The 23,412-nt window shown below is 43.8% G+C and overlaps 1 protein-coding gene across 1 annotated transcript in view; it reads right to left on the bottom strand.

Moving 5' to 3' along the window:
- Nucleotides 1–2,220: 2,220 nt before the first annotated feature.
- Nucleotides 2,221–23,412, bottom strand: part of IDO2 (indoleamine 2,3-dioxygenase 2) — a 34,959-nt gene continuing 13,767 nt past the window's right edge. The window contains exons 5-10 of the mRNA XM_054997176.1: nucleotides 19,409–19,423; nucleotides 17,718–17,817; nucleotides 16,060–16,177; nucleotides 12,836–12,887; nucleotides 4,401–4,549; nucleotides 2,221–4,120 (exon numbers count right to left, since the gene is read on the bottom strand). Of these exons, the coding sequence (XP_054853151.1) occupies nucleotides 3,759–4,120; nucleotides 4,401–4,549; nucleotides 12,836–12,887; nucleotides 16,060–16,177; nucleotides 17,718–17,817; nucleotides 19,409–19,423 (796 nt within the window). The 3' untranslated portion in view covers nucleotides 2,221–3,758. The remainder of the gene's footprint in view (nucleotides 4,121–4,400; nucleotides 4,550–12,835; nucleotides 12,888–16,059; nucleotides 16,178–17,717; nucleotides 17,818–19,408; nucleotides 19,424–23,412) is intronic.

Below are 23,412 nucleotides of genomic sequence, written 5' to 3'. Positions count from 1 at the left end.
GAAGACTTAATCCCCCAACCACCACACACCGCGGCCTCCATCTTAGTCCTGAGCCTGACTACAAATTAAATTCCGAACATGGAACTCCCAGAGCTGGTCTGATCAGCAGAACCAGAGATGAGGGGATGGACACAAGGAGTTTGTCAGGTATGAATAATAATGCAAATGAATACTCTTATGATCTGAGAGGTCCCTCGTTTAAATCTCTGACTTGCCATGAACTGACAGGGGGCCTCAGATGAGCTTCTTTGCCTCAGTTTCTCTTTTGCAATAGGGAGATAAAAGGATGAGCTTACCCCACAAGTCTTTTGTAAGGATGACAGCAAGATAATGTATGTGAAGTACTTTGGACTGCTGAAAGCAGGATACAAATGCTAAGCATAATTATTGTTAAATTTGCATACGAACAAAACAACCTTCTCAAAATGTTTTTCTTCATTTTCAGGTAATGCATGCAATTGTCACAGCAGGGGCCATCTCTGAAGAGGCACGAGGGCCTCTTATCTGAAAAAAGAAAGCCACTTCAGAGATGGTGTCAACCACCCACAGATCTGTAAGTACTTACATTAAAACACTAATTAATGTTTTATTTTTTAAAAAATCTACAGCCTGATTAGTTAGGGGTAACTCTTTCATGGATCAAAAGATTTTAAATCAGTTAGTTAACTAAATGTTGCAGCCTGTTCTCCAGAACCAAGTTGGACCTCTCTTATATGAGGCATCCCTGCACCAGATCAGATCGCTGGCCTAACTAGTGCTCTCTATTTTGGCACTTCATGTCTTGCTGGGGGACTTTCCTTTTTTTTTTGAAAATTTTTTATTGGGTTAGAACATTTTTATTTTTACATTACAATCAATTTTCCCCTAATTTTTCGTTTCTAACCCCCTCCCTTTCCCCCCCTTTTGTTGACTTCCAACAGCTTTCCCACCCTCTGTCCCTTTTCCCTTACTTCTATTAAATTCCTCTGTCTAAAACAGATATACATTCTCCATTATATTAAGCAGTGCATCATTAACTCCTTTAATTATTATACACCCAAACTATACGTCTTTAGATAAACAATTTATCCCATTTTCCAGTTTTGAATAATTCTATATAAACCTATAAAAATATATAAACCATAAAAATTTCCCACATTTAAATCAAACAATTTGATTTATTCTCTATATATTACTCATTTCAACTTTTTATGGTAATTCTATATAACTCCTCAGATACTCAATCAATTTAACTCTTCTATACATTCAGTTTGGTGCATATAAATCTTGTCAAAGAAAGAAAATATTGTTAGTTAGTCAATCCTCATGTTTAAACCTTATCATTAATTATTCTCTATCAGTTGACCTATACATATCTATATATATCTCAATCAATTAATCTAACTGCTTATAAATTCACATTTCTCTTCCTCCCCCGGTAAAGTCACCCCTCTCTTTTATACTTTTATTATATTTCAGTAGTTCTCAAACTGCCACAGTTTTCCTCCCACCTCCCATTTCTTCTCCAGGTATTGTTTCAGCTTCTCCCAGTCTGTGTTGAACTGCCCTGAGTCCAGATCTCTCAGTTTTCTTGTCATCTTGTCCATTTCAGCCATATACAGCAATTTGTAGATCCAATCTTCAATAGTTGGTACTTCTTGTACTTTCCATTTCTGCGCATACAAAAGTCTAGCTGCTGCAGTCATATAAAAAATCAACGTCCTATGATGGGCTGGAATTCCCTCCATTCCCAAGTTTAGCAGCAGGAGTTCTGGGTTCTTATTTATTTGAAACTGTAAAATTTCACTCATTTCTCTTATTATTTCCGCTGGGGGACTTTCCTAAGGCCTTCTACCTGTGTCCCTTTGGCTGGAGATGCCAGGAATTCAGCTGCATGCAACTTATGTACTCTACCACTAAACCACAGCAACACCCCCTCCTCCCCCCACGCGCACGCAAAACCCTACTGCTACCAGGTCATCATTCTGCAAAGATAAATGCAGAATGATTTGATTCAGAATTTGGATCCCTGAATACCTCCGCTTTCGTGTTTTTATTCTGAATCAAGTTTCCAGCCCCTATGGGTGCAAACACATACTTAAAAGGATCCTCAAAGGGGCTATTCAGCTACCAGAGGGGTTGCTGTATAGGTGATTGCGGGATGAATTCTGTACCCATTCCCATGCCCAGCAAAGCCAGATAATAAGGCAAATATCAAACACTGAAGAAGAAATCATGTAATACAATCAGATTTGCACGTTTATTAATTTGCATAATATATGCAGATCACAGACTTGAACTGTTCTGAGCACAGAATACCATAGCCCTTTATTTTGGGGGGGGGGGGTGCAGAATATACTGACTACAGCTATCCTTGGTCATAGGCAGGGTAGCACTGCTCACTGAGAAACAGAGTCATGTCCAGATGCTCTAAGAGCCATGCCACACAACATTTAAAAGAGGGAAACAAATTAAATTTCATGATATTGTAATTCTGCGAGCAAGGGCTGGTTCAAACAACTGTACATTCCACTGCAAGATGGCATTGGAGCACTTGCTTACAGTAAAATCGGGCAGGTGAAATGGCACTACCACCTGGCCCACTTTTCTTTAATAAAGGGGGGATGGAATGGGTGCCATGTGAGTCTCTGCCAGGAGGTGGCACTGTGTGGTATGCATCAGCTGCAAGAATCTCCAAATGGAGTGTTCTAGGCCCCCTATAGGCCTTTCACTGCATCTCCTATGCTGCTTCGTCACGTGATACCTCATAAGAATGGTTCCTTTTTAGCATGTACGACATATGCAAAGTGCTGCCAAGTTGTAGCCGACTTATGACAACCTCATAGAGTTTTCAAGGCAAAAGTCATTCAGAGGTGGTTTGCCATTGCCTGCCTCTGTGTTAAGGTTGCCAGCTTCTGGTTGGGAAATTCCTGGAGATTTGGGGGTGTAGCCTGGGAAAGGCAGGGTTTGTGAAGGGGAAGGATCTCGGCAGGGTATAATTCCGTAGAGTCCTCCCTCCAAAGCAGCCATTTTCTCCATGGGAACTGATCTCTGTGGCCTGGAGATCAGTTGTAATTCCGGGAGATTTCTAGCCACCACATGAACTCTGCATAGCAACCCTGGATCTCCTTGGTGGTCTCCCATCCAAGTACTAATCAGGGCTGATCTTGGTTAGTTCTGAAGTTCTTTACTAGTATTGACCACAAGAACGTAACAAGAGCTCTGCTGAATAAGACCAATAGTTCATCTGGTCCAGCATCCTGCTTCCCACAATAGCCAAGCAATCAGGACACCAAATTAAAACTTCCTATTGCTACCCTCCCAACAACTGGTATTCAGAATCACGGTATCTCTGAACATGAAAGTTCCATTTAACCATCATAGCTAATGGCCATTGATGGAACTATACTCCATGAATTGGACTAATGCTCTTTTAAATTAATCTTTAAAAGTGCCCATTGCTAAATCCTGGGAGAGAGAATTTCACAAGTCATTGTTTGCAGAAGTATTCCCTTTTGTCTGTCCTGAATCCATTGCCCATCAACTTCATCAGATGCCTCAAATGGCAGAGGGGGAAAAAGTTATCACTGCCCGATTTCTCCACGCCATACATAATTTATAGATATGTCATGTTAATAATATAATTGTATAAACTACCCTCCACTCCTACCACTACCAACAGCCATGACCCACATTACCATATAAATATCCTAAGATGGTGTTTTGGTCCAGTAATGATGCTCTTACACCCTATCTGTTTAAAGGGGCAGAACAGGCTTTTAAAACTTGATCATTGCTTCCCTTGTTGTGTCCCTAACACTTTTTAAGAAACTCACAGCCCCTGAACCACCCGTTCCTTTCCCTTCCAGGAATGAAGGGGGGCTCATTGGAAGCGCGCCTGTGGCCTGGCTTTGCTTGGCTTTGGCATTAGTGGCTGCCACAGTGATGTACTTGGTGACCACGGCAATGTGATAGGTCCTTAAGTCTGAAAGGGCAGCCACACACTTGTTGTATGCAGAACGGAGGTCCTTGTTTTCCGATGTTAACACATGTTGTCTCAGCGAAGGAGCAGACTGGATTTCCTTGATGAAGGCCCGATGGTGGGGAGGCATATATTCCCTCATGCTGTGCAAAAACGCAGCTGACAGAGGAGACAGAAGGTAAAAGTGAATGGTTTCAGCGGGGGTTGTACAAAGGGAGCCTCAGGTAAAACTATATCAAGGACATTTCAGGCAGAAGAGCGCAGGTTTCCGCTCTCTCTCTCTCTCTCTCTCTCTCTCTCTCTCTCAGAACCCACTTTCATTCCATGTCTGCTAACAGTAAACCCAAATAAATGCCTTCCAAGCCCCAACTGCAGCCTTTCTCCTCGTGTCCCTGCAAAAGTTCCGGGCCTCTCCAAAGACTCAAAGCAAACTGCTTACTGCTTTCTCTACTGTGCTGGATTCCAAGGAGTTCATCAAAGGCATGCAACGTGGTGCTTTGCGCTGCACTCCCCCCAGAATATGCCACAGGCTCTTCACAGACACCTTCATAGATCAGACCTCTGGGCAGAGCTGGATTGTTCTTCCAGCTAAATTAGGGGAGAAAACTGTGAGAAGTTGCAGGCCAGTAACTCTTGAATCTTGTGCTCATACAAAAATAAAACAGTTTTTCAGCACTGAAGGAGACATGATTAAGACCAACATCAGGCGGTCACTTGTAGAGACAACAGCACCTGTTGTGGCACCTTGATTTTGGACTTCTGTCCCCTAATGAGTTGTAGGTTTTCACCAGAAGTGACAACACGAGCCACATAATACTGTTTTTTCAAGGGTTCCACCTCCAGAAGGTTCCATCTATTTGTGGGAGCAAGACTGGAATCCCTAATAAGCTGCCTCTTGACAATTTCAGGCAGGAATCCCTCGTGACAATTTCATGCACCAGAAGATTTTTTTTTCTTTTCATAGTCCTTTTGCTAGTTTTTCTCCCCTTCCTTTATCTTTCTGAACCATTTTTTATCTGCTTCTGCTACTTAAATATGTTTCTTTTAATGGTGGTCTCTGGTTTTTATGGTGGTTTTATGCTTGCTTTGTTAATATGTCCTTTTATTATTAGTGTTACAATTAGCTGCCTTGAGAGCAATTGCTGAGGCTGTGGGACTAAACTGTTTAAAATAAATTAACCATAAATACACAATTTTCCAGGATGCCTAGGTCCACTACTCCAACTCTGTTACTCAGATTTAGCAGATTTTTTGGAATGCTACAAAAGTTTATCCGTTATTTGCCGCCTAGAGTTGAGACCGGGGAGGGAGTGCGCGTCGAGAACAGAAACGGACAGATACCGGGCTGGAGAAAACAAGGCCACAACTTTATTCAACAGTATAACAAAAACAGCAAATGAGGAGTATTGGCGCAGCATGAGGATCAGATCCACTGCATCGGGTGACCCGCCTGTCAGCCGATGAACCACATCCCCCTCAGGCCCCGGGCCGAGGGAGGGAACCAGGAGCGGCATGAAAATGGGAGATCACCCGGTGTACACCCCTTGGTGATTCCCCATGCCACCTGGGGGTGGCGCAACCTGGCAGCCCCCGAGCTGGGCGTGCCCCTCGCCGCTCACCCCCAAGACTCCATAGGGGAGTCCCCTAAATGGGGAGGCTGTGCACGCAGGCCCAGTCTCCCCAACAAATGGGATCTGATCCGATGCTCCACCGCCAAAGTTGTGACAAAGCCAAAATACACAGGGCGAGGTGGGTGGGTGAAGCTCCGTAGTCCAGAGGGGGCCGGCGCGGAATGAGGGCCCGGCCGGGCGGCAGCTGGTTAAGTACCCCGCCGCCGGACCAGAGGGAAAACTGGCCGGCCGCGCACACCACGCCCCCCCTGGAAGGACCCAGGCGCCGTGATTGGACGCCCGGGTTTAAACTGATTGGCCGCGGGCTGGCCGTGGGCGCGACGCAGCCCGCGACCACCGGAGCTTGCCGCGAGTCGCCTCCCCGGCCCCGTCGGCGGCAAAACGGGCCCCCCGGTAAGTCGGGGAGGGGGCCTCGCCTTCTCTCTGTGTAAGTGGTGATGTGTTTTACAAAGGAATGAGAAGATTTCTCCAACTTCATTTCCTTAAATGCACCAGAGGTTTGTTCTAAGCCACCTTCCAGTCTTCTTTAATTCTAATTTATCTAGAGAAATTTCAAATATTAATTCTAGGACTGGAACAAGTGTACTTTGTAACAGTTTTTGATGTCTTTGCTTTTCTGATACCAATGCAGCCATGCACGTTGGAAAAAATGTTGCAAAAAGCAATCTTGATGTGATGCACATTTATGCTTCTATACTTTGTTGAAATGCTACACAAAGAAATGTCTTGTTAGAACAATATATCCAAGCACATCAAGAGTGCATTTTTGTAATATTTGATCAAGCCATGCATGCGCTAATATTGGAGCAGGAAAGGGGTGGGGGAACTGAATCGACCCAAAGCTGCATCAAGTGGTGAATGTGTAGCACTTGGAATTTTTTAAAAAATGAAATCACAGGTGGTTACTAAGGTAAGAAGAGGAGGATCAAGAGCTGTCCTTTACTCAGGTTTCAAAGAGGGACAAACCAAAGAGTTAGAAAGACAGAGAGGTCAGGGAGCTATATAACGTTTTGCTCTCAACTGCCCTGGCACTATCCTTTGATGTGTAGAATGTTATTCTCAGGCACTTCCTCTCTGAGAGACCTCATCTTCCTCTCTTTGGCACCATCTTTCCTCTCCATCTTATACCATGGATGCAGGACCTCCCGTTCTGCCATCCACTTGTATCCTTAGACTAGATAGCGATCTATCTCTCATCTTTCCTATTCATGTTTGGAGTTGCAACAATAACAAACTCATTACTTTTCTAAAGCTTAACCAAAGCTCTGAGTGTAAGTTTGTTTCTTTCCCACACACACAATCTGCAGCGTAGGCTTCCATATCCCACGTTTCTCTGCTTAATAGGAACCAGCTAACCCTTAATCCATCCTATCCACTCCAGAAACAGGAGTCAGAATTCCAGCATCAAGGGAGAAGTTTTGACAGGGAGAATGGGAAAAACTTCCTTATGTGACAGTTTAACTCTTTAACTAATTTTGCAACTCTGAGGCCAAGCTGGGATTATAACGTGAGAGTCATTCTTCCAGCTAAATATTTATTTGTTTATTTATTTATTTGATTTATACCCCACCCCACCCCCCACAGATGGGCTCAGGGTGGCTAACAACATACAAAAAATACATTAAAAGTAAAAAAAACCCCATAAAATCGATAATAATTTTTTAAAAGTCATTAAAATAGTCCAGGAGCAGGCTATTTAAACAAATATTGGGAGTCTGTATATGGGCATAGCAGATGGCCGAGGGCAGCCCCAGAAAAAGTGGTGGTCTTAGATGGAAGAAGGAGGACACCTGCTGGCACTCAGCCAAAGGCCCGGCAGAACATCTTCATTTTACAGGCCCTGCTAAACTGTAACAGGTCCTGCCGGGCCTGGATCTCCAGCAGAAGAGCATTCCACCAGGCCGGGGCCAGGGCGGAAAAAGCCCTGGCCCTGGTTGAAGCCAGACGGATGTCCTTCAGGCTGGGGACCACCAGGAGTTGCTTGTCTGCAGAGCGCAACACCCTGCAGGGGACGTAATGGAAGAGGCGGTCCCGCAGGTATGCAGGTCCCAGTCCATGAAGGGCTTTAAATAAACTGAAAAAGAAACACATCGACCCCGGGTTAAATTATGGTAAAAAGGGGCCTTAATGAAATCCACAAGCATCAGCCCCTGAGCCTTGCTAATTGCGGGCCCTTCTTTCTAAAAGCAAAAGCTAAGGGGGCCACCCCAAAAGATAGGGGGCACAGCCACCTTCAAGCCTCCCTGTAATTTGAGTACTGAAATCAACTCCCTTAAAACTATTGTGTGCCTCGAGCTAGATCACTATCCAGCCCACTGGAACCATCCTTTGCAGGAGCAAAGCCAGGATTTGGAACCCCCACACCTCCGCCAATTTCCCCTTGCCCACAGCCAGGACTCCAGGCTCCTCATGGCTGCTTCATGAGGAAAAATAGCTCGGAGCAGGGGGCTCTAGTGGGAACCTGGAAGTTAGGAGAAGGGTTCAGCTTCCCTCTTCTTCAGGTGCCACTTCTGTTCTGAGTTCCAGAGGAATTAGCCGTGTTAGTCTGTAGTTGCAAAATAGTAAAGAGTCCAGTAGCACCTTTAAGACTAACCAACTTATTTGTAGCGTAAGCTTTCAAGAACCACAGCTCTCTTCATCAGCTGCATGGAGGGTATGAAGAAACTGGCCAGAGATATATAGGTGGTGAGGAGAGGGGGAAGAGGGTGCAGGGAGTGAGGGTCATGTAAATGTAAACCAGTTACAAAAAGTTTCAGATTCAGATTCAGCTATGGAGGAGAGGGTCACACACAGCCTGGATTGTGCACTCTGCCTTTTTCATGACTTTTTGTAACTGATTTACATTTACATGACCCTCACTCCCTGCACCCTCTCCCCGCTCCCCTCACCACCTATATATCTCTGGCCAGTTTCTTCATACCCTCCATGCATTTGATGAAAGGAGCTGTGGTTCTCAAAAGCTTATGCTACAAATAAGTTGGTTAGTCTTAAAGGTGCTACTAGATTCTTTACTACTTCTGTACTGCAGATTGGTTCCTCGCCTTCTGCCAGGTTACAGGTGATTGGCAAAGGGCAGTCCCAGCTTAAGATCCATGAAGGCATCTGCTCAGTTTCTGGTCAAACAAGTTGGCCAATCAACAGCGCTTCCCACCGGCAAAAAATTATCTGGCTGAAATAAATAGGCATATCCCCTCGATGGTAGGCTGGCAGCTACAGCAAAGCCTCCAAGTAGCTGCTCTCTGTGTGACGCATTGCAAGAGATGCGCTTTAGATAGGAACAAGGGTTGTGCGTGTCTAGGACTCAAGCTGTGCATGTGCTCATTAGCTGTCCTTTGCCACCTGCCCCTGCCAGATGTTGGTGAGACTCTGAAGGTTTGGCTGTATCTATTTTTAGGCTGCTGTTTTGTTAAAACAGTCTCTTGCAGCCAAACACAAGCTGAAACACTATCGACTGCTCAGAGTCTTGGAGAATGCCAGAGCTTACTTCAAGCAGTACTGAGAACTTGGGGGATGGTTGGACTCAATTGGGGGGAGGGGTTGTGGGTCTTTAAAGAATAAGCCAAAGGAAAAATTTCCCTTCAGATCCAGCATGGTGTGAACTACTGTTCTGGGGATGAGGTTAGGGTTGCTTGTGTTATCAAGCCTGCCTCTGCAACTCCCAGACCTGACTGGCATCCTAGGCAAACTGAAGTGTGGATTGCCAGTTGCATTTCTAGTAAGAGCCCTGCAAAGAACCAGGTCTTACAACAGCAAGCCACTGTCATGAGAATGTTCCAGCAGCTAGAGGAAGGGAACCCCACCCAAATCCTCTGGATTCCAAACAGGCTGTTGAGGACCCACATCTAGCTCTTTAGAATGCATCTCTAGAATCCTTTGCAACTCTCACGGGGAGGGGCTATGGCTCAAAGGAAGTTATCCCTGGCACATTATCTGCTAAAATTAGCAGGATTTCGGAAAAGTTCCTCTCTGCCTGGGATCCTGAAGAAACTACCAAGCAGACAATTCTTCCATGAAGCTGGCTAGGTGGTTTTTGGCTGGTCACTCAAATTAACCTGCCCAGCCCTGGATAGCCCAGGAAAGCCCAATATTGTCAGATCTCAGAAGCTAAGCAGGGTCAACCTTGGTTAGTAATTGGATGGGAGACCTCCAACGAAGACCAGGGCTGCAGAGGTAGGCAATGGCAAACCACCTCTGATAATCTCTTCCCATTAAAACCCTACCAGAGGTTGCCATAAATCAGCTATGACTTGAGGGCACTCTCCACCACCTCCACTCAAACTAACCTAATTCACAGGATTGTTGTAAAGATGAAATAGAGAAAGGGGAACTATATACATCTTGAGAGGAAGGACAAGGAAAAAACATGAGAGACAGACAATCAATGGGCCAATGGGCTGACTCAGTACAAGGCAGCTTCATATACCGTATAATTCGGGTACAGAAACAGGGATTCCTTCGCAGCCAAATCAACACAGTGATGCTTCTTCGGGGAAGGTTAAGTTTTACAGACACTGAACTAGAATAACTCTGAGAGTTTTCTAGTTTCCCGCAGTGGTATGATTCATGTCTTACATACTCAACAAATAAAAAATGAACAGCAGGAATAAATGTGAACAAAGGGTGGGAGAGAGGAAGGAAATAAGTTTGGTGCCCCATATGGGCACGGCACATTCTCATTCTACAGGAATGACATACTTGAGAATTAATGAAATGCATTAAAACATGTCCAAGGGGGCAAGGGAAAGAGATAGCAGCCTGACCAGAGCTTGGCCTGTTGTCTTTGGCAGTTAAACGAGAAATGCTTTTATTAACAAAACTTATTTTTAACTTGCCCTAGAAATATATTTATAGAAAGCCTTTAACGACAAAAAGTTACTGAAAGAGTATTTTTAAAAAAGCATTTTTCTCCCCCAGGCTGATGATCTTCTGGATAAGATCAAGGATGGAAAACCGGCTTTTGTCCTCTGTAACCCTGAACTTCCTCTGAAGATCCGAGCCCATCTGCAAACAAGCTGTCACGCTAGTGTCAGTGTGGGAAAGAAAGCAGACAAGCCTATCACTTGGGCTACAGCTTCTTGCTCTGCAGGCTTCCGCACAGCAACACTTCATCAAACTTACTGAGGGGGGAGGGGGGGCTGCTGGGAGCTTCAGGCACCGCTGCACATCTTCTGAAACAACCTAAAATACTAAGAACCATCATAATCCCTGTGATCATGTTGAAGTCTGCCATTGGCAACTGGAACAATTCAGCATTCTGTTCAGATTTTATAGGATCTGGAACCCAATAAAATAGATCCAGTGTTGGGGGAAGGAGCTGTGTCTCAGTGAGAAAACATCTGCCTTTCATGCTAGGTTCAATTCCAAGGTTCAGTTCCAAGCATCTCCAGTGAAAAGAAACAGGCAGTAGGTAATGTGAAAGAGCTCTGCCTGAGACCCTAGAGAATTGCTGCCTGTTGTGGCAGACCATACTGACCTTGATAGACCAAGGGTCATGCTCTGTTTGTGCTCATGTGTATTTGAACGTCCTTGCTATGGGTGGGCATTCCAGTGTCACCATAAACTGTTGTACAACCTAAACTGGGGACAGTTTATGATCTCCGGTCTCCTAAATTAATTTTAATGTTGTATTTCTTGGTTCTCATTGTTTTGTATTCTGGATCCATGTTTTTTATTAATGTTTTGTAACTCACTTTGAATTTCTTATGGAGGAAGTAGCATTTAAAAAAACATGATTAAAGAAAGTTGTGCACTCCTAAGATCTGGTGGGAGAAGCTTAGACTTTTTGCATTTGGGTCTCCCACTGTTTAGTAGTAAAGGATATCATCTAACCTACTTTAGCATACAATTAACATCGGGAGCCTAAAAAGAAACCCCATAATAGAAGTCGTTCAGGGAGTTTGCAGTCCCCAAGGTGAAGCGTTTGCATTAAAGCCGGCATTCGAGTCCTTATAGCATCAACCACCTCCCCGCGCCCCCCCCCGCTTTGATTCAGCCAAGTTTTAATGAGCGTTTAATGAGGAAGACTGATTAAGAGAAACCAGGGGAATTAGCTGAGGTGGCCCCAGGAAGCCGAGCATTAAGAAGGAAACACTCGCTGACCTTCGGCCATGTTCTCTGTTGCACAAGAGCCACAAAGGACTGGCAGAGAAAGCACACAGGGGTGTTACATTCATTCCGAGGTAGGGTTGCCAGGTCCAGGTTGGGAAATTCCTGGAGATTTGGGGGGTGGAGACTGGGGAGGGCGGAGTTTGAGGAAGGGAGAGGCCTCAGTGGGGTATAATGCCATAGAGTTCACCCTTCAGAGCAGCCATTTTCTCCAGGGGAACTGGTCTCTGTTGCCTGGAGATCAGTGGTAATTCCAGGAGATCTCCAGCTACCACCTGGAGGCTGGCAACCCTATTCAGAGGGCTGCCTTGTCATCCATCCATTTACTGAGCCAAGCCTATAATTCCTTATATGTTCCTATAGGGCAGGTCTACTCTTACTTCTGGGCCTGTCTAGTGAACTACTGCATGATCAGAAAAGATGAGAGATTATTTTAGGGGAAAGGGTGGGGGGAGAGATTGCACAAACAGGAAGAATGGTGGGCAAGGCAGGTGTGGTTGATTTGCCTAAATCCTGAACCCATTATTTGCCTTCCGTTTAAAACTAGTGCCTCATTTCGGATAAAGCAAATGTTCAGGTGACTTTGGAGCCTCCTGTTCAGGCTAAGTGTGCAAGGAACGTCTAAAGAAGCCAGTTTTCTTAAGTCTGGCTTAGCTTCTTAGGAGGGTTCCACTATATATCCCTAGAAAGGTGATGAAGTTGGTTCCCAAGTGAAAATTCATGCTGAATTTTCTTGGGTGCAGCATCCAAGGGGCTTGGGGGGAGGCTGAAGGCTGCTTGGATCTGACTGATTCATACCCTCGCAGTTTTGCAGGCAACTGAGCCTTCACTGTGGGACTCTGCAGTCTATACTGTACAGGTTGCAATGGGTGGTTGTTTGGCAGTGGTTGAGTAACAGTTGGTGCTTTTTGGTTCAGTCCCCGCTGACTGTATGGCTCTATTGTTATATGGACTGAGATGCTGCTTACTTCTGGGGACAGAAAGTGACTATTAAACTATTTACGTCTCTAGGGAAGACTGCCTGGCTAGTGCCCCATCTTCTCATCCAAGGGTGGCATGGCTTCATCTTTCCTCTTACTTCCAGGTTGGGAAAGCTGACAGCATCTTTTCCGCAGCTAAATGGGAGTACTGTACTTACCCAGAAAGAAATATTCGTATCACACCATAAAATATTGCAGGATCCACATGATCTGGGAAGCAAAACAGAACCAGGCCTATCAGTTAAAGCAATGAACACTTTCCCTCACAGATTAAAGAAGCCTACAGAAAACTCTGATCTGGATAGCCCAGGCAAGCCGGATTTCATCAGATCTCAGAAGCTGAGCAAGGTCAGTCTTGATTAGTAATTGGATGGGAGACCTACAAAGAAGACCAGAGTTGCTACACAGAGGCCGGCAATGGCAAACCACCTCTGTTAGTTTATTGCTTTGAAAACCCCAGCAGGGGTTGCCTTAAGTCAGCTATGACTTGATGGCACTTTCTGCCACTGCCCCACAGAGGGTGAAACTAAGAAGATTGGCGCTGTGCAGGTATCCACCCCCCCCACACACTTATTTATCCCCTACCCCTTTAATTATATTACAAGATGCTGGCTAGATTTTGGATTACATAAGAGCCGCAAGTTTCCCAGCCTCTGCAGGGCCTGCTCATGTTCAATTATTCTTTTGCACTCTGAGAAGTTTCCCTTTTACCCACATTCCTTCCCTCTCTCCTTTCCTATACCCTCCTGCATACATTTGACAACTTCCTTCTGCCTCCTTCCGAGGTCTTGGGTCTTTTACTCATCCTCCCTTAGGGCCTATAGCTAATGGCAGCAAGAGGTCCTTCTGCCTGTCCTACCCCTCAGTGACATCAGGGCAGCTCAACCAATCACTGACGGGGGCTTGAAAACCAACACGATAAAATCCCTTAGTGCATTATAAATTAGATAAAGATTGACAGCACATATTTCAAATGTTTCCCTTGCCATTTATTGAAGTTGGTCCTTCGGGTGCTAAAGCACCTCTGCGATAGCCACAGTTCAATTCATACAAGGGGCCAATATCACTTAAATCAAGAATGGGTTGGTGCCTGTCACTCTGCCTCCACACTGGCCCAAGTCAAACTCCAGAACAGCAAATGCCTTTTACAGAAGTACAAATTGCATATGCCAGTCCTGCATCAAAATGACTCGACCATCAGAAGAGGATGGGCAGTGGCCACTGCAGCATCTGCTGTTGTAGCATAGAGGCAAAAGCCTGATTCTCACATGCAGAAAAATAAGGTGGTTGGCTGGACTGCAAGACTACAGGTAGAGAAGTCCAACTCTGAATGTCCCTTTGCATGAAAAACTCTGCACACATAGAACATAGCACAGCAGGGATAAAGACTCTGCTCTTCTTTTTGCTTAGTGCATTGGTTTTCCTCTTGCAGGGAGGGAAGTATTCCAAAATTTGAACCTCCTAGAATCTCCACTTATAGTCTGAAGTGCTATGTTCCATCAGAGGGCTGTGCTGTAAGGAAGGGGTCTCAAAGAAATGTATTAGTAAAGGGATAGAGACTATAGACTTTACTACTACTAAAGACCGATGCTGTAAGTATGATCCTAATAGGTAGTTTCTACGTTGTTTAATATGTCAGTCTTCAACTTGTTTATGTTTTGTTTCAGCTTTTCTTCAACTCTGTATTGGATTTCTTATGGTTTTAAATCTTTGCATATTTGCATGTATATATATCCTATTACATTTTTTACTGAAATTGACTGTACTGACTCATACGTTGTAATCCACCTTGAGTCTCAGTGAGAAAGGTGGACAAGAAAGAAAGAAAGAAAGAAAGAAAGAAAGAAAGAAAGAAAGAAAGAAAGAAAGAAAGAAAGAAAGAAAGAAAGAAAGAAAGAAAGCCTCAGCACCCTGTCATCTGATTGCCACCTCCTTCCATTGCATATGTGAACTAAGCCTGAGACACCCCTCACCCTGTTTAACATGTTGGTGTGGCGGACACACAAATGGCAGCCCTATCACTTTTACTTTGGCCCTTAGGCAAGCCAGCTTTTCATAGGAAAAATACTCTTAGGGCTGTTGGCTATGAGACACACACAAATCACAACCCTGTGCCAAGAAATCCTGTAACCTCTTCTTCTCTTATTATCATGTAGCATCACTTCTCCTACTTTGTTTGCCCCGGGAAGGGCAAGAAACTATACAGAGCACCAAAGCCTTCCCCCACCCCCCAACTACTCGTAAGAGTATAATGGGTTGAGCACCAATCTCAGGTCAGAACAACCTGACTTGAAATCACCCCTCGGCCAAGAATCCTGTTGGGTTTCTTTGGACCACTCACCTTCTCTTAGTCCAGGTTTACAAATCACTGCTATGTAAACTATTCACTAACAAGCTTGACTTGGGTATTCAAACTTCAAAATCATGACAGTCAGTTATGGAGCACTATAAATAATATAGTTACTAATGAAGGCAAACATTAATAAGCTTGGCTTAATATTAGGCATGATGCACTTAACCACTATACAAACAAATTCCAAATATTCTTGTGTACGTGTGTACACGTTCTCACTGCAGAGTCAGGCCCTTGGAACAACAGCCTTGGGAGGCTTCAGTTGGAGGAAGGGGTCTTTCCAAGGCCCTGCTTCTGTGATGCCTCTCTCTCCCAGCTCAATAAACAGCTGTGGTCTGGGCAAACTTTCACTGAGTAGGACCAAGACTATTTCACATTAGTATTGCCCAGACAGGTGTGGATATGAAACACTGCGATTCCCAGCAATAGTGGTATGACCCTAGTCCCGGATGGTTTTCATCCATTGAAAAGGAATTAGGATAGGTTTGAGTCCATTAAAAAAAACAAACAGGATGACATCATACTTCATCCCAACACACTTGAGCACGAGATATGTCTAAGCAGGAGGGCTAACTTTCATGGTTAAGAGTTTTGTGGTGTTTGCAAAGTGGTCTTAGCCTAAATGACCTAACAGAGTTGCGGTGATGATTAAAAAAATAACCCTATTATGTTGCCCTCTGGCCTTCTTGAGGAAGAGTGGAAACCACTATTCAACAACATTCAACCATTCATTCACTGCTCTCACAATATTCAACAACTCTTCTGATGCAGAGATTCCACAAGATATTTCCACATACTTTCAAGCATACCTTTGGACCATAAGAGTTACAAACTTGTACTTTAACCACCACCACCACCTCAAAAAAAAGGATTATGTTACTTCTCTGAATTTATGCAAAATCTTGGTATACGCCCTCCCTTGTTCTTAATACTGCATAAAAGTGACATATTATTTCCTTCCAGTCTTTTTTTGTCCTGTTGGGTAACATTTTGTGAGTCATGCAGCTAAGTGAGAATCCCTAGGTTTACCATGCATTTTCTTCAAAACCTCCATCATATCTCTGAGAGCATTTGCCAGTTCCTGCAGTGCTTCTTCCAGGATGCGGTTGTTTAGCCGGAGGATGCCATCCACAGCCTGGGCCATTGCCTGTGGGAGACAAGAAAGATGCATATGCTGGGAAAACTTCGACACTGCTCTTCTACAAAAATAGTACTCAGGATGGCTTGCAAAGTTGAAAACAAGCACAAAGCCAAAATAAAGAACAAAATCAGCAATTAGCATTGGGGAGGGGGGACATCAGAAGACAGATAAATTCAGTCTCTGCCAAGCGCCTTCCAGAAAAATACAATCTTTCCAGTAACTGGAAGGCCAGGATTGAAGGAGCTGGATAGCCTTCCCACATCTCTCTATTTTTCCAAGTGGTAAGGAAGTAGTTCCAGGGAAAATACTGTTAGATTTGGTGTCCTTTTTGGATACGAGCACAGTGGGTTTTTTTCAAAAATAAGGTCTGCTTTATTTACAAATATGCAAATAGAGCAAACCTAGCAGAAAGGTAGGGGGGAGAGGTACTCTGACAGGTCAGCAAATCTGCTACCACTGGGCAAGCCTTCAAACAAATCCCAGTTCTCTATGACATCACATCTGAAGTCCTTCCTGGCCCTGGCCCCACATATCTGCATGACCAGAACTTCTCCTATGCTAGCCACAATAGCTTCACTCATCTTAACAAGCCTTTTAAAGGTGCAGATTTGCAAATGGGCAAGCTCAACAACTGCCTCTACACAAGGATTCTCTATAGTGGCCCCTCAACCTGTGGAATGGCCTGCCTGAGGAGGTCATGGAGGCTCCCACACCTTCAGGGTGCCACAAACAATGTAAGACAGAACTGTTCAAGAGGGCATGTTTATAAAGGAATAGGACTGTGTTATAGCAGAATGATTCAGCAAGAAGTTTTGATAGAGAGAATGGGATTGTGCACTATAGTACTATTAACAACAACAACAACAACATTTGATTTATATACTGCCCTTCAGGACAACTTAACACCCACTCAGAGCAGTTTATAAAGGGTGTTATTATTATTATTATCCTCACGACAATCACCCTGTGAGGTGGGTAGGACTGAGAGAGCATTGAGAGAGCAGTGACTGACCCAAGGTCACCCAGCTGGCTTCAAGTGGAGTGGGGACTCAAACCTGGTTCTCCAGATTAGAGTCCTGCCACTCTTAATCACTACACCAAACTGGCTTATGTATCGTGTTGCTGTACGTCTTTGTCTTGCTTTCATTGCATTATGTTTCTACTTACACAATACCATTTCTTTCATTGTCTAACATGTCATAATACTTATGCCTTGTCTGAGATATCTGCAGTCCAATCCTATTACATGGTTGATTAATCATCTCCTCATTCAATTGATTGTACTGACTTACATTATATAATCCACCTTGAGTCTCAGTGAGAAATGCAAACTATAAATAACATAAATAATAAATAAATTAAATAAATGAAACCCAAAGGCAGGCACTCGGGCAAACTAGAGTTTGTTTTCTCTCCATAAACTGGAATTGTGGTTTTCTATCATCTGTTTGAGTGCATAGAGAAGGTACAGCCTTGGCCAAGAGGCAGGAGTACCCGGTCGTTGCTCACAAGGCAACCAAAGCAAAGGGTTGGGGACAGGCCATACCTTGATCCCAGGTGCCGCAGCTTTCTCAACGAGGAAAGTGACCAGAATGAAGCCCCTCATGCTGTCTCCTCCAGGTAAGCAAACAATGGGATCCAGATTCCTGTGGAGAGAGGAGAAAGCACAGCACAATATGAGTCTGAACTTGGGCTCCAGGGTTTGGAAGGGAAATGCTGGTTTTCCAGGAAACGAGCAGATTCCCCCTTTGCCATTCCTGCTTCTCCTGAATTCCAGTTTCATTAGGAGAATTTGTAAAATGAGAGCCAAGCTACAAGTGACGCCTGACACAGGTTGGACACTTGTCAGCTTGCCTCAAGTTTTGATGGGAAATGTAGGCATCCTGGTCTTGCAGCTGTAATGGAGAGCCAAGCTGTAAAACCAGGACGCCTACATTTCCCATCAAAACTTGAGGGAAGCTGACAAGTGTCCAACCTGTGTCAGGCGTCACTTGTAGCTTGGCTCTGAGCCCTGGAATTGGTGTGTGTTTAGTTTGCCCCACAGCCTTCTGGTAATGTCCATGGCCGTTTCTACACTACTCACCTTCAATCGGAACACTGCGGAACGTTGCAAAAAAATGCAGAAGATAGCATTTTCTTGCGCGAGTTTTGTGCGACAGAATGTATAAGAGGGTTGCACCCAAACTTCCCAACACCATTTTCTATCTGTTGATATTTTAGAGTGTTTGTTTTAGAGAGGCTGTGCAGATTTCCCTGGATCTGTTCCAAAAATCTGTTTTGTGCTGTGTTGGACTCTTCTTTAATTTTAACTAAAAGGGTTTCTAATATGAATTCTGGAAGTAAAGCAGGCATGCTTTGCTGCAGCTTTCAGTTCTTTCTTCTATTTTTTTCCCCTCTCCCCCTCCTCTGTTACTAGTGTGCCTATGATAAAAAATGGCAAAAAAGAAATCTTGCTATGTGGGATCACATCAAAGTATTTTTTGTGTGACACGTTGGTAAAACCCTGCACAAAAAGAATCTTGATACAGTCAATGGTATCATCAAATGTAGTTTACTTTTTTGCTTTGTTATAGCAACGCACACATGCTCTGTGGTAACGTGTAATGGGGAAGAGAAGTAGATAAAAACAGCTTGAAGAAACTGAAAGTGATATCTAATTTAGGATTGCCATTCTCCAGGTGGAGCCTGGAGTTCTCCTGGAATTAGAATAGATCTCCAGACTACAAAGATCTTCAGTTACCCTGGAGACAATGACAGTTTCAGAGAGTGTACTCTGTGGCATCATCTACCCACTGAGCTTCCTCCCTCCCCAAGTTCTGCCCTCAACAGGCACTGCCTCCAAATCTCCAGGAATTTACCAAGCCAGAGTTAACATATTCACATGGCTGTCAATGAATTTCTAAAATAAAAACTAAAGAATAGAGAATTCCTACTGCATCAGTTCCACATTGTAAACAAGACTATGAGAGAAAGCAGATAAGGAAAATGGGATGGAGATGTCATACAGAGGTTGACTTTATTTAGGCACGTCCTGCTATTGAGCTCCAAGGTTCTCAAGTAGGCTTACAAAATTAAATAGAATACATAACTATCCCCACGAAAAGTCAACAGTAAACTATCACCCTGAACAACCCGTACACAAACAGCAGAGACTTAACCTCAAGAAGCCTGAACAGTGACCTCCAATATCAGAACAAACTCTAAAGGGCAAAGACAAACATCATCTCAAATACTTACTCAATTTCCAGGGGCCTTTGAGAGATTGGGGGTATCAGCGGCAAGCACACAAGGAAAGGAAAGAGAAAGATCAAGTCAGTGAAGGAGCAAAATCCAGGCCACATGATACAACTGTTCCTTTCTGAAAATGGAAGTCCCTCCAAATGCACCTCATACTTGCATTCGTTGTGCAAGGCACCTAGATTGCCCTCTATCCCTCACCTCCGGTCTGTGAGATCTGCCACAGTCTGATTGCAATCTTCTTTTGGCTGTGACTCCAGCCTTCGTGAATGGTGTTCCCAAAGAGGTAAGAAGGGCACCTATGTTGGCTTGTTTCCAAAGACCATGTAAGGCTGCCCTATTTAATTGGGCTTTTGAGCTCTAAGTAGTTTTCTTTGGTTATGTGTTACAGCACTAGTATTAGTACTGATTTTTGTAAACTGCCACTGAGAATAGAAAAGGTGGAATATAAATATTTTAATAAAGGTACCCTGATTGACTGGGGAAGAAGGGGATTGAACCAGAGACCTTCTGCATGCAGGACATGTGATCTACCAATGAGCTATGCCTCATCTTTGGGGGTTATAACTACAATATAGACTTAAAGTGGCTGTAAAGATCATCCCCTTACCTCAGGGAACCCTGAGTAATATAATTCTGAGAGGGATATCAGCATTACAAAAAGTATGTTGAGTTTATTCTAGTTGATCAGTCATGATCAATTTGGTGAGTTATTCTCAGATACTGTTAAATATTACTAATAGAGAGGGGCATGAAATGAAATATGAACCAAAGTTCGTGACGAACCAGGCCAGTTCGTGGTTCACGAACCAGCGGTTCGTCAGAGCCCATTTCTGACAAACTGCCACGAATTTTAGGCTGGTTCATTTGGTTCTTTTTTTGGTTCGTCACTGCAGACAGCCCGGCACAGATCAGTTTCCTAGGCAACAGGAGATGGACTTCCGGCAGATCTTCTGCTGACCCGGAAATGGCCTTCTGCTGGCCCGGAAGTGATGTTTTCACATACCAAACAAACCGGTTTGTGAACTGGGGCAGGTTCGTGAAAGTTCGTGGTTCACTTCCGGTTTGGGATCCATGGAGGTCTAACGCAGCTCCATTTGCGGAGCTGACCGGACTGCCGTTTTAACCGGCCGGAGGGGTGAAAATAGCCCGCGGCCGACTGCTCTCAGGCGGGGAGCAGGCAAAGAACGCTCAAGACCCTAGGGTGAGCTAGATCTCGGACGAGGGGGGGCTCTACACAACGAGTCTCCCCCCGATCCTTGAGGTCCCACCTTGCGACGGGTCGGCTATAATCTCTGCGGCAGTTTTGGGGCCAATTCGGCTGGCATAAGACCTACATACCCAAGCTTCGATTGGGGAAAGAAGCTGAGAGGAGAATTTAAAATCGAAACAGCGATTACAACCCGAGAAAAGTGAAGAGAAGGTAAAGATCGCTATCTTTTGATACGGGACAGATTGATAAAAACAGAGAGGGAAAAAAGTAGTTTTTTAAACTGCAACAGACTAGTGAAAAGGAGGTGAAGACTCGGCAGGAGTTGTATTCGAAAAGAGACTAAGTTTAAAGAAGTTATTAAAGAAATTGGACTATTGTTTTGAATACCTGTGGCTTTGGAGCTGTGAGAAAAAGACACCATCGCGAGACCTGCTGTGGGAAGACGGGAGACAGGAAGTGCGTAACAACAATAGAGTGGCTGGAGAGAAGCGGCCCTTGCCGGAGGACAGGAAGTAGGGAATCGCCATTTTTGAAAGGGGAAGGGTCGCGGCTTCAGCGGAAGAGGAAGTAGGCCATTTTGGATTACAACATCATAGAGAAACCATAGAGAAAAGACGCCCGACATTTTGGACACTTTAAAATTTAATTTTGGCAAGAAGAGTGGGACATTTGAAAAAGAAAAACGTTTAATTTTACGCCACGGAGTTAAGGAAGAGAGCGGATTTGTGGGAGCGAGCTAAAGCAAGCCCCACGATGTCGAAAAAAGAGTGGCAATCGGCAATAGAAAATCTGGATAAAAATTTGGACAAAAAACTTTTAGATATGATTAAAGAGCTTAAGGACACGAAATTGGAGCTGATTAAAGAGGTTAAAGAGGTTACACAGACAGTAAAGTCGGAGCTGTCAGAAGTGAAAAAAGGTATGGAAACGATTCGTAGTGAATTACAAGGAACGCAGCAGAGAGTTAAAACAGTAGAAGACGCGATGGAGAATTTAATAGATACGCAACAAACAGAGATGAGATTGGTGAAGGGGAGAATGTCAGTTGCAGAAACTAAACACATGGAGAAGCAGCTACGTTTTCATGGCCTGCCAGAAGTGGAAGGGAAGTCAGCGCAAGAACAGATGACTGAGGTGTTGGCTGAATACCTGGGGAAGGAGGAGGAGGAAGTTGTGGCTATCCTAGATGTGGCATACCGTGTGAATTCAAGAATTGCAACCCAGAGGAAATTACCAAGGGATGTGATTGTGCAGTTTACAACACGAAACATGAAAGAGAGGATTGTGACAAAACAGTTTCAAGATCCATTGGAGATTGATGGCAAGACGATCATTATAATGAAGGAACTGCCCAGATCAGTGTTATTGGACCGGAAAAAATACAAAGTGCTAATTCAGATTTTGAAGGACATGAAAATCAGGTACAGATGGGAGCTACCGGAAGGAGTGTCCTTTGAGTTTGGAGGGGCAAAAAAACGCATCAGATCTGAGCGAGAGATGGAGCGATTTATTAAGGACAATGAAAAAGACTTACCAACAAAACTATGAATATGGAGTGTAAAGTATTATCTTGGAATGTAAATGGACTAAACTCACCGAATAAGAGGAAAAATATTTTTCATTGGCTACTAAAACAAAAATGTGATATTGTTTGTTTGCAAGAGACCCATATTAGAAAACAGGATGTAAAATATTTAAAATCTGGAAAACTGGGCAAAGAGTTTGTAGCGGCCTCCAACAAGAAAAAAAGAGGAGTGGTGTTGTATATAAAAGAGGAGCTACAGCCAAAATTTGTTATGAGAGATGTGGAAGCTAGATTTGTAGCAGTGGAATGCATTTGGAATTTAAAGAGAGTGTTGGTAGTCGGACTTTATGCACCTAACGGTGCAAAAGAAAGCTTCTTTGAGGATTTAAGGAAGCATCTAGACGATCTTGTATATGACCAGATAATTCTTGCTGGAGACTTCAATGGAGTGACAGACTTGGAGCTAGACAAAAAGACTACAACGGCACAAAAGAAAAGAGGAATATTACCAAAAGGTTTTTTTGAGTTGATTCAACAAGAGACTCTCGAAGATGTATGGAGGAGAGAATATCCTAAAAGTAGACAGTTTACTTTCTATTCTGCAAGGCATTCTACATTATCAAGAATTGATATGATCTGGGCCTCAAAAGACTTAGCGCTATGGACTAAGGAGGTAGAAATAATGCCGATGGTAGGCTCAGATCACAACCCAATTATGTGGAAATTTGGAAAAAGGAGAAAAAGGAAAGCATGGAGAATAAATGAGGATTTGTTACAGGAAAGAGAGAATATGGAAATACTGAGAAGAGAGACAAAGTTTTTTATACAATACAACGTGAATAAAGAAGTACCAACCAACAAAGTTTGGGATGCGTACAAGGCGGTTGTAAGGGGCATACTAATGGACTTAAATGGTAGAGCAAGAAAGAAGAAAGAGGAGAAAAGACAAGAGATTGAGGAGAAAATAAAAGCCAAAGAAATACAGCTAAAAAAGAGACCAGGGAAAAGGAAGGTATACCAGGAAATCAAAATTCTTCAAGAACAGTTAATAGCAATGAGCAATAATGAATTGGAGTGGAATCTTAAAAGACTGAATCAAAAAGCGTTTGAGGGTGCTAACAAACCTGGGAAATACCTGGCATGGCAATTGAAGAAGAAAAGGGAAAAGAAAATAATAAATAAAATTTGTGAAGATAACAAAACGTATTTGGAGCAGACTACCATTAGTAGAGCCTTTTATAAATTCTACGCTAAGCTGTATAATAA

Source organism: Eublepharis macularius, chromosome 14 (genome assembly GCF_028583425.1).
Source record: "Eublepharis macularius isolate TG4126 chromosome 14, MPM_Emac_v1.0, whole genome shotgun sequence".
Lineage (NCBI taxonomy): Eukaryota > Metazoa > Chordata > Lepidosauria > Squamata > Eublepharidae > Eublepharis > Eublepharis macularius.
This window is presented reverse-complemented; position numbering and strand designations above follow the sequence as displayed.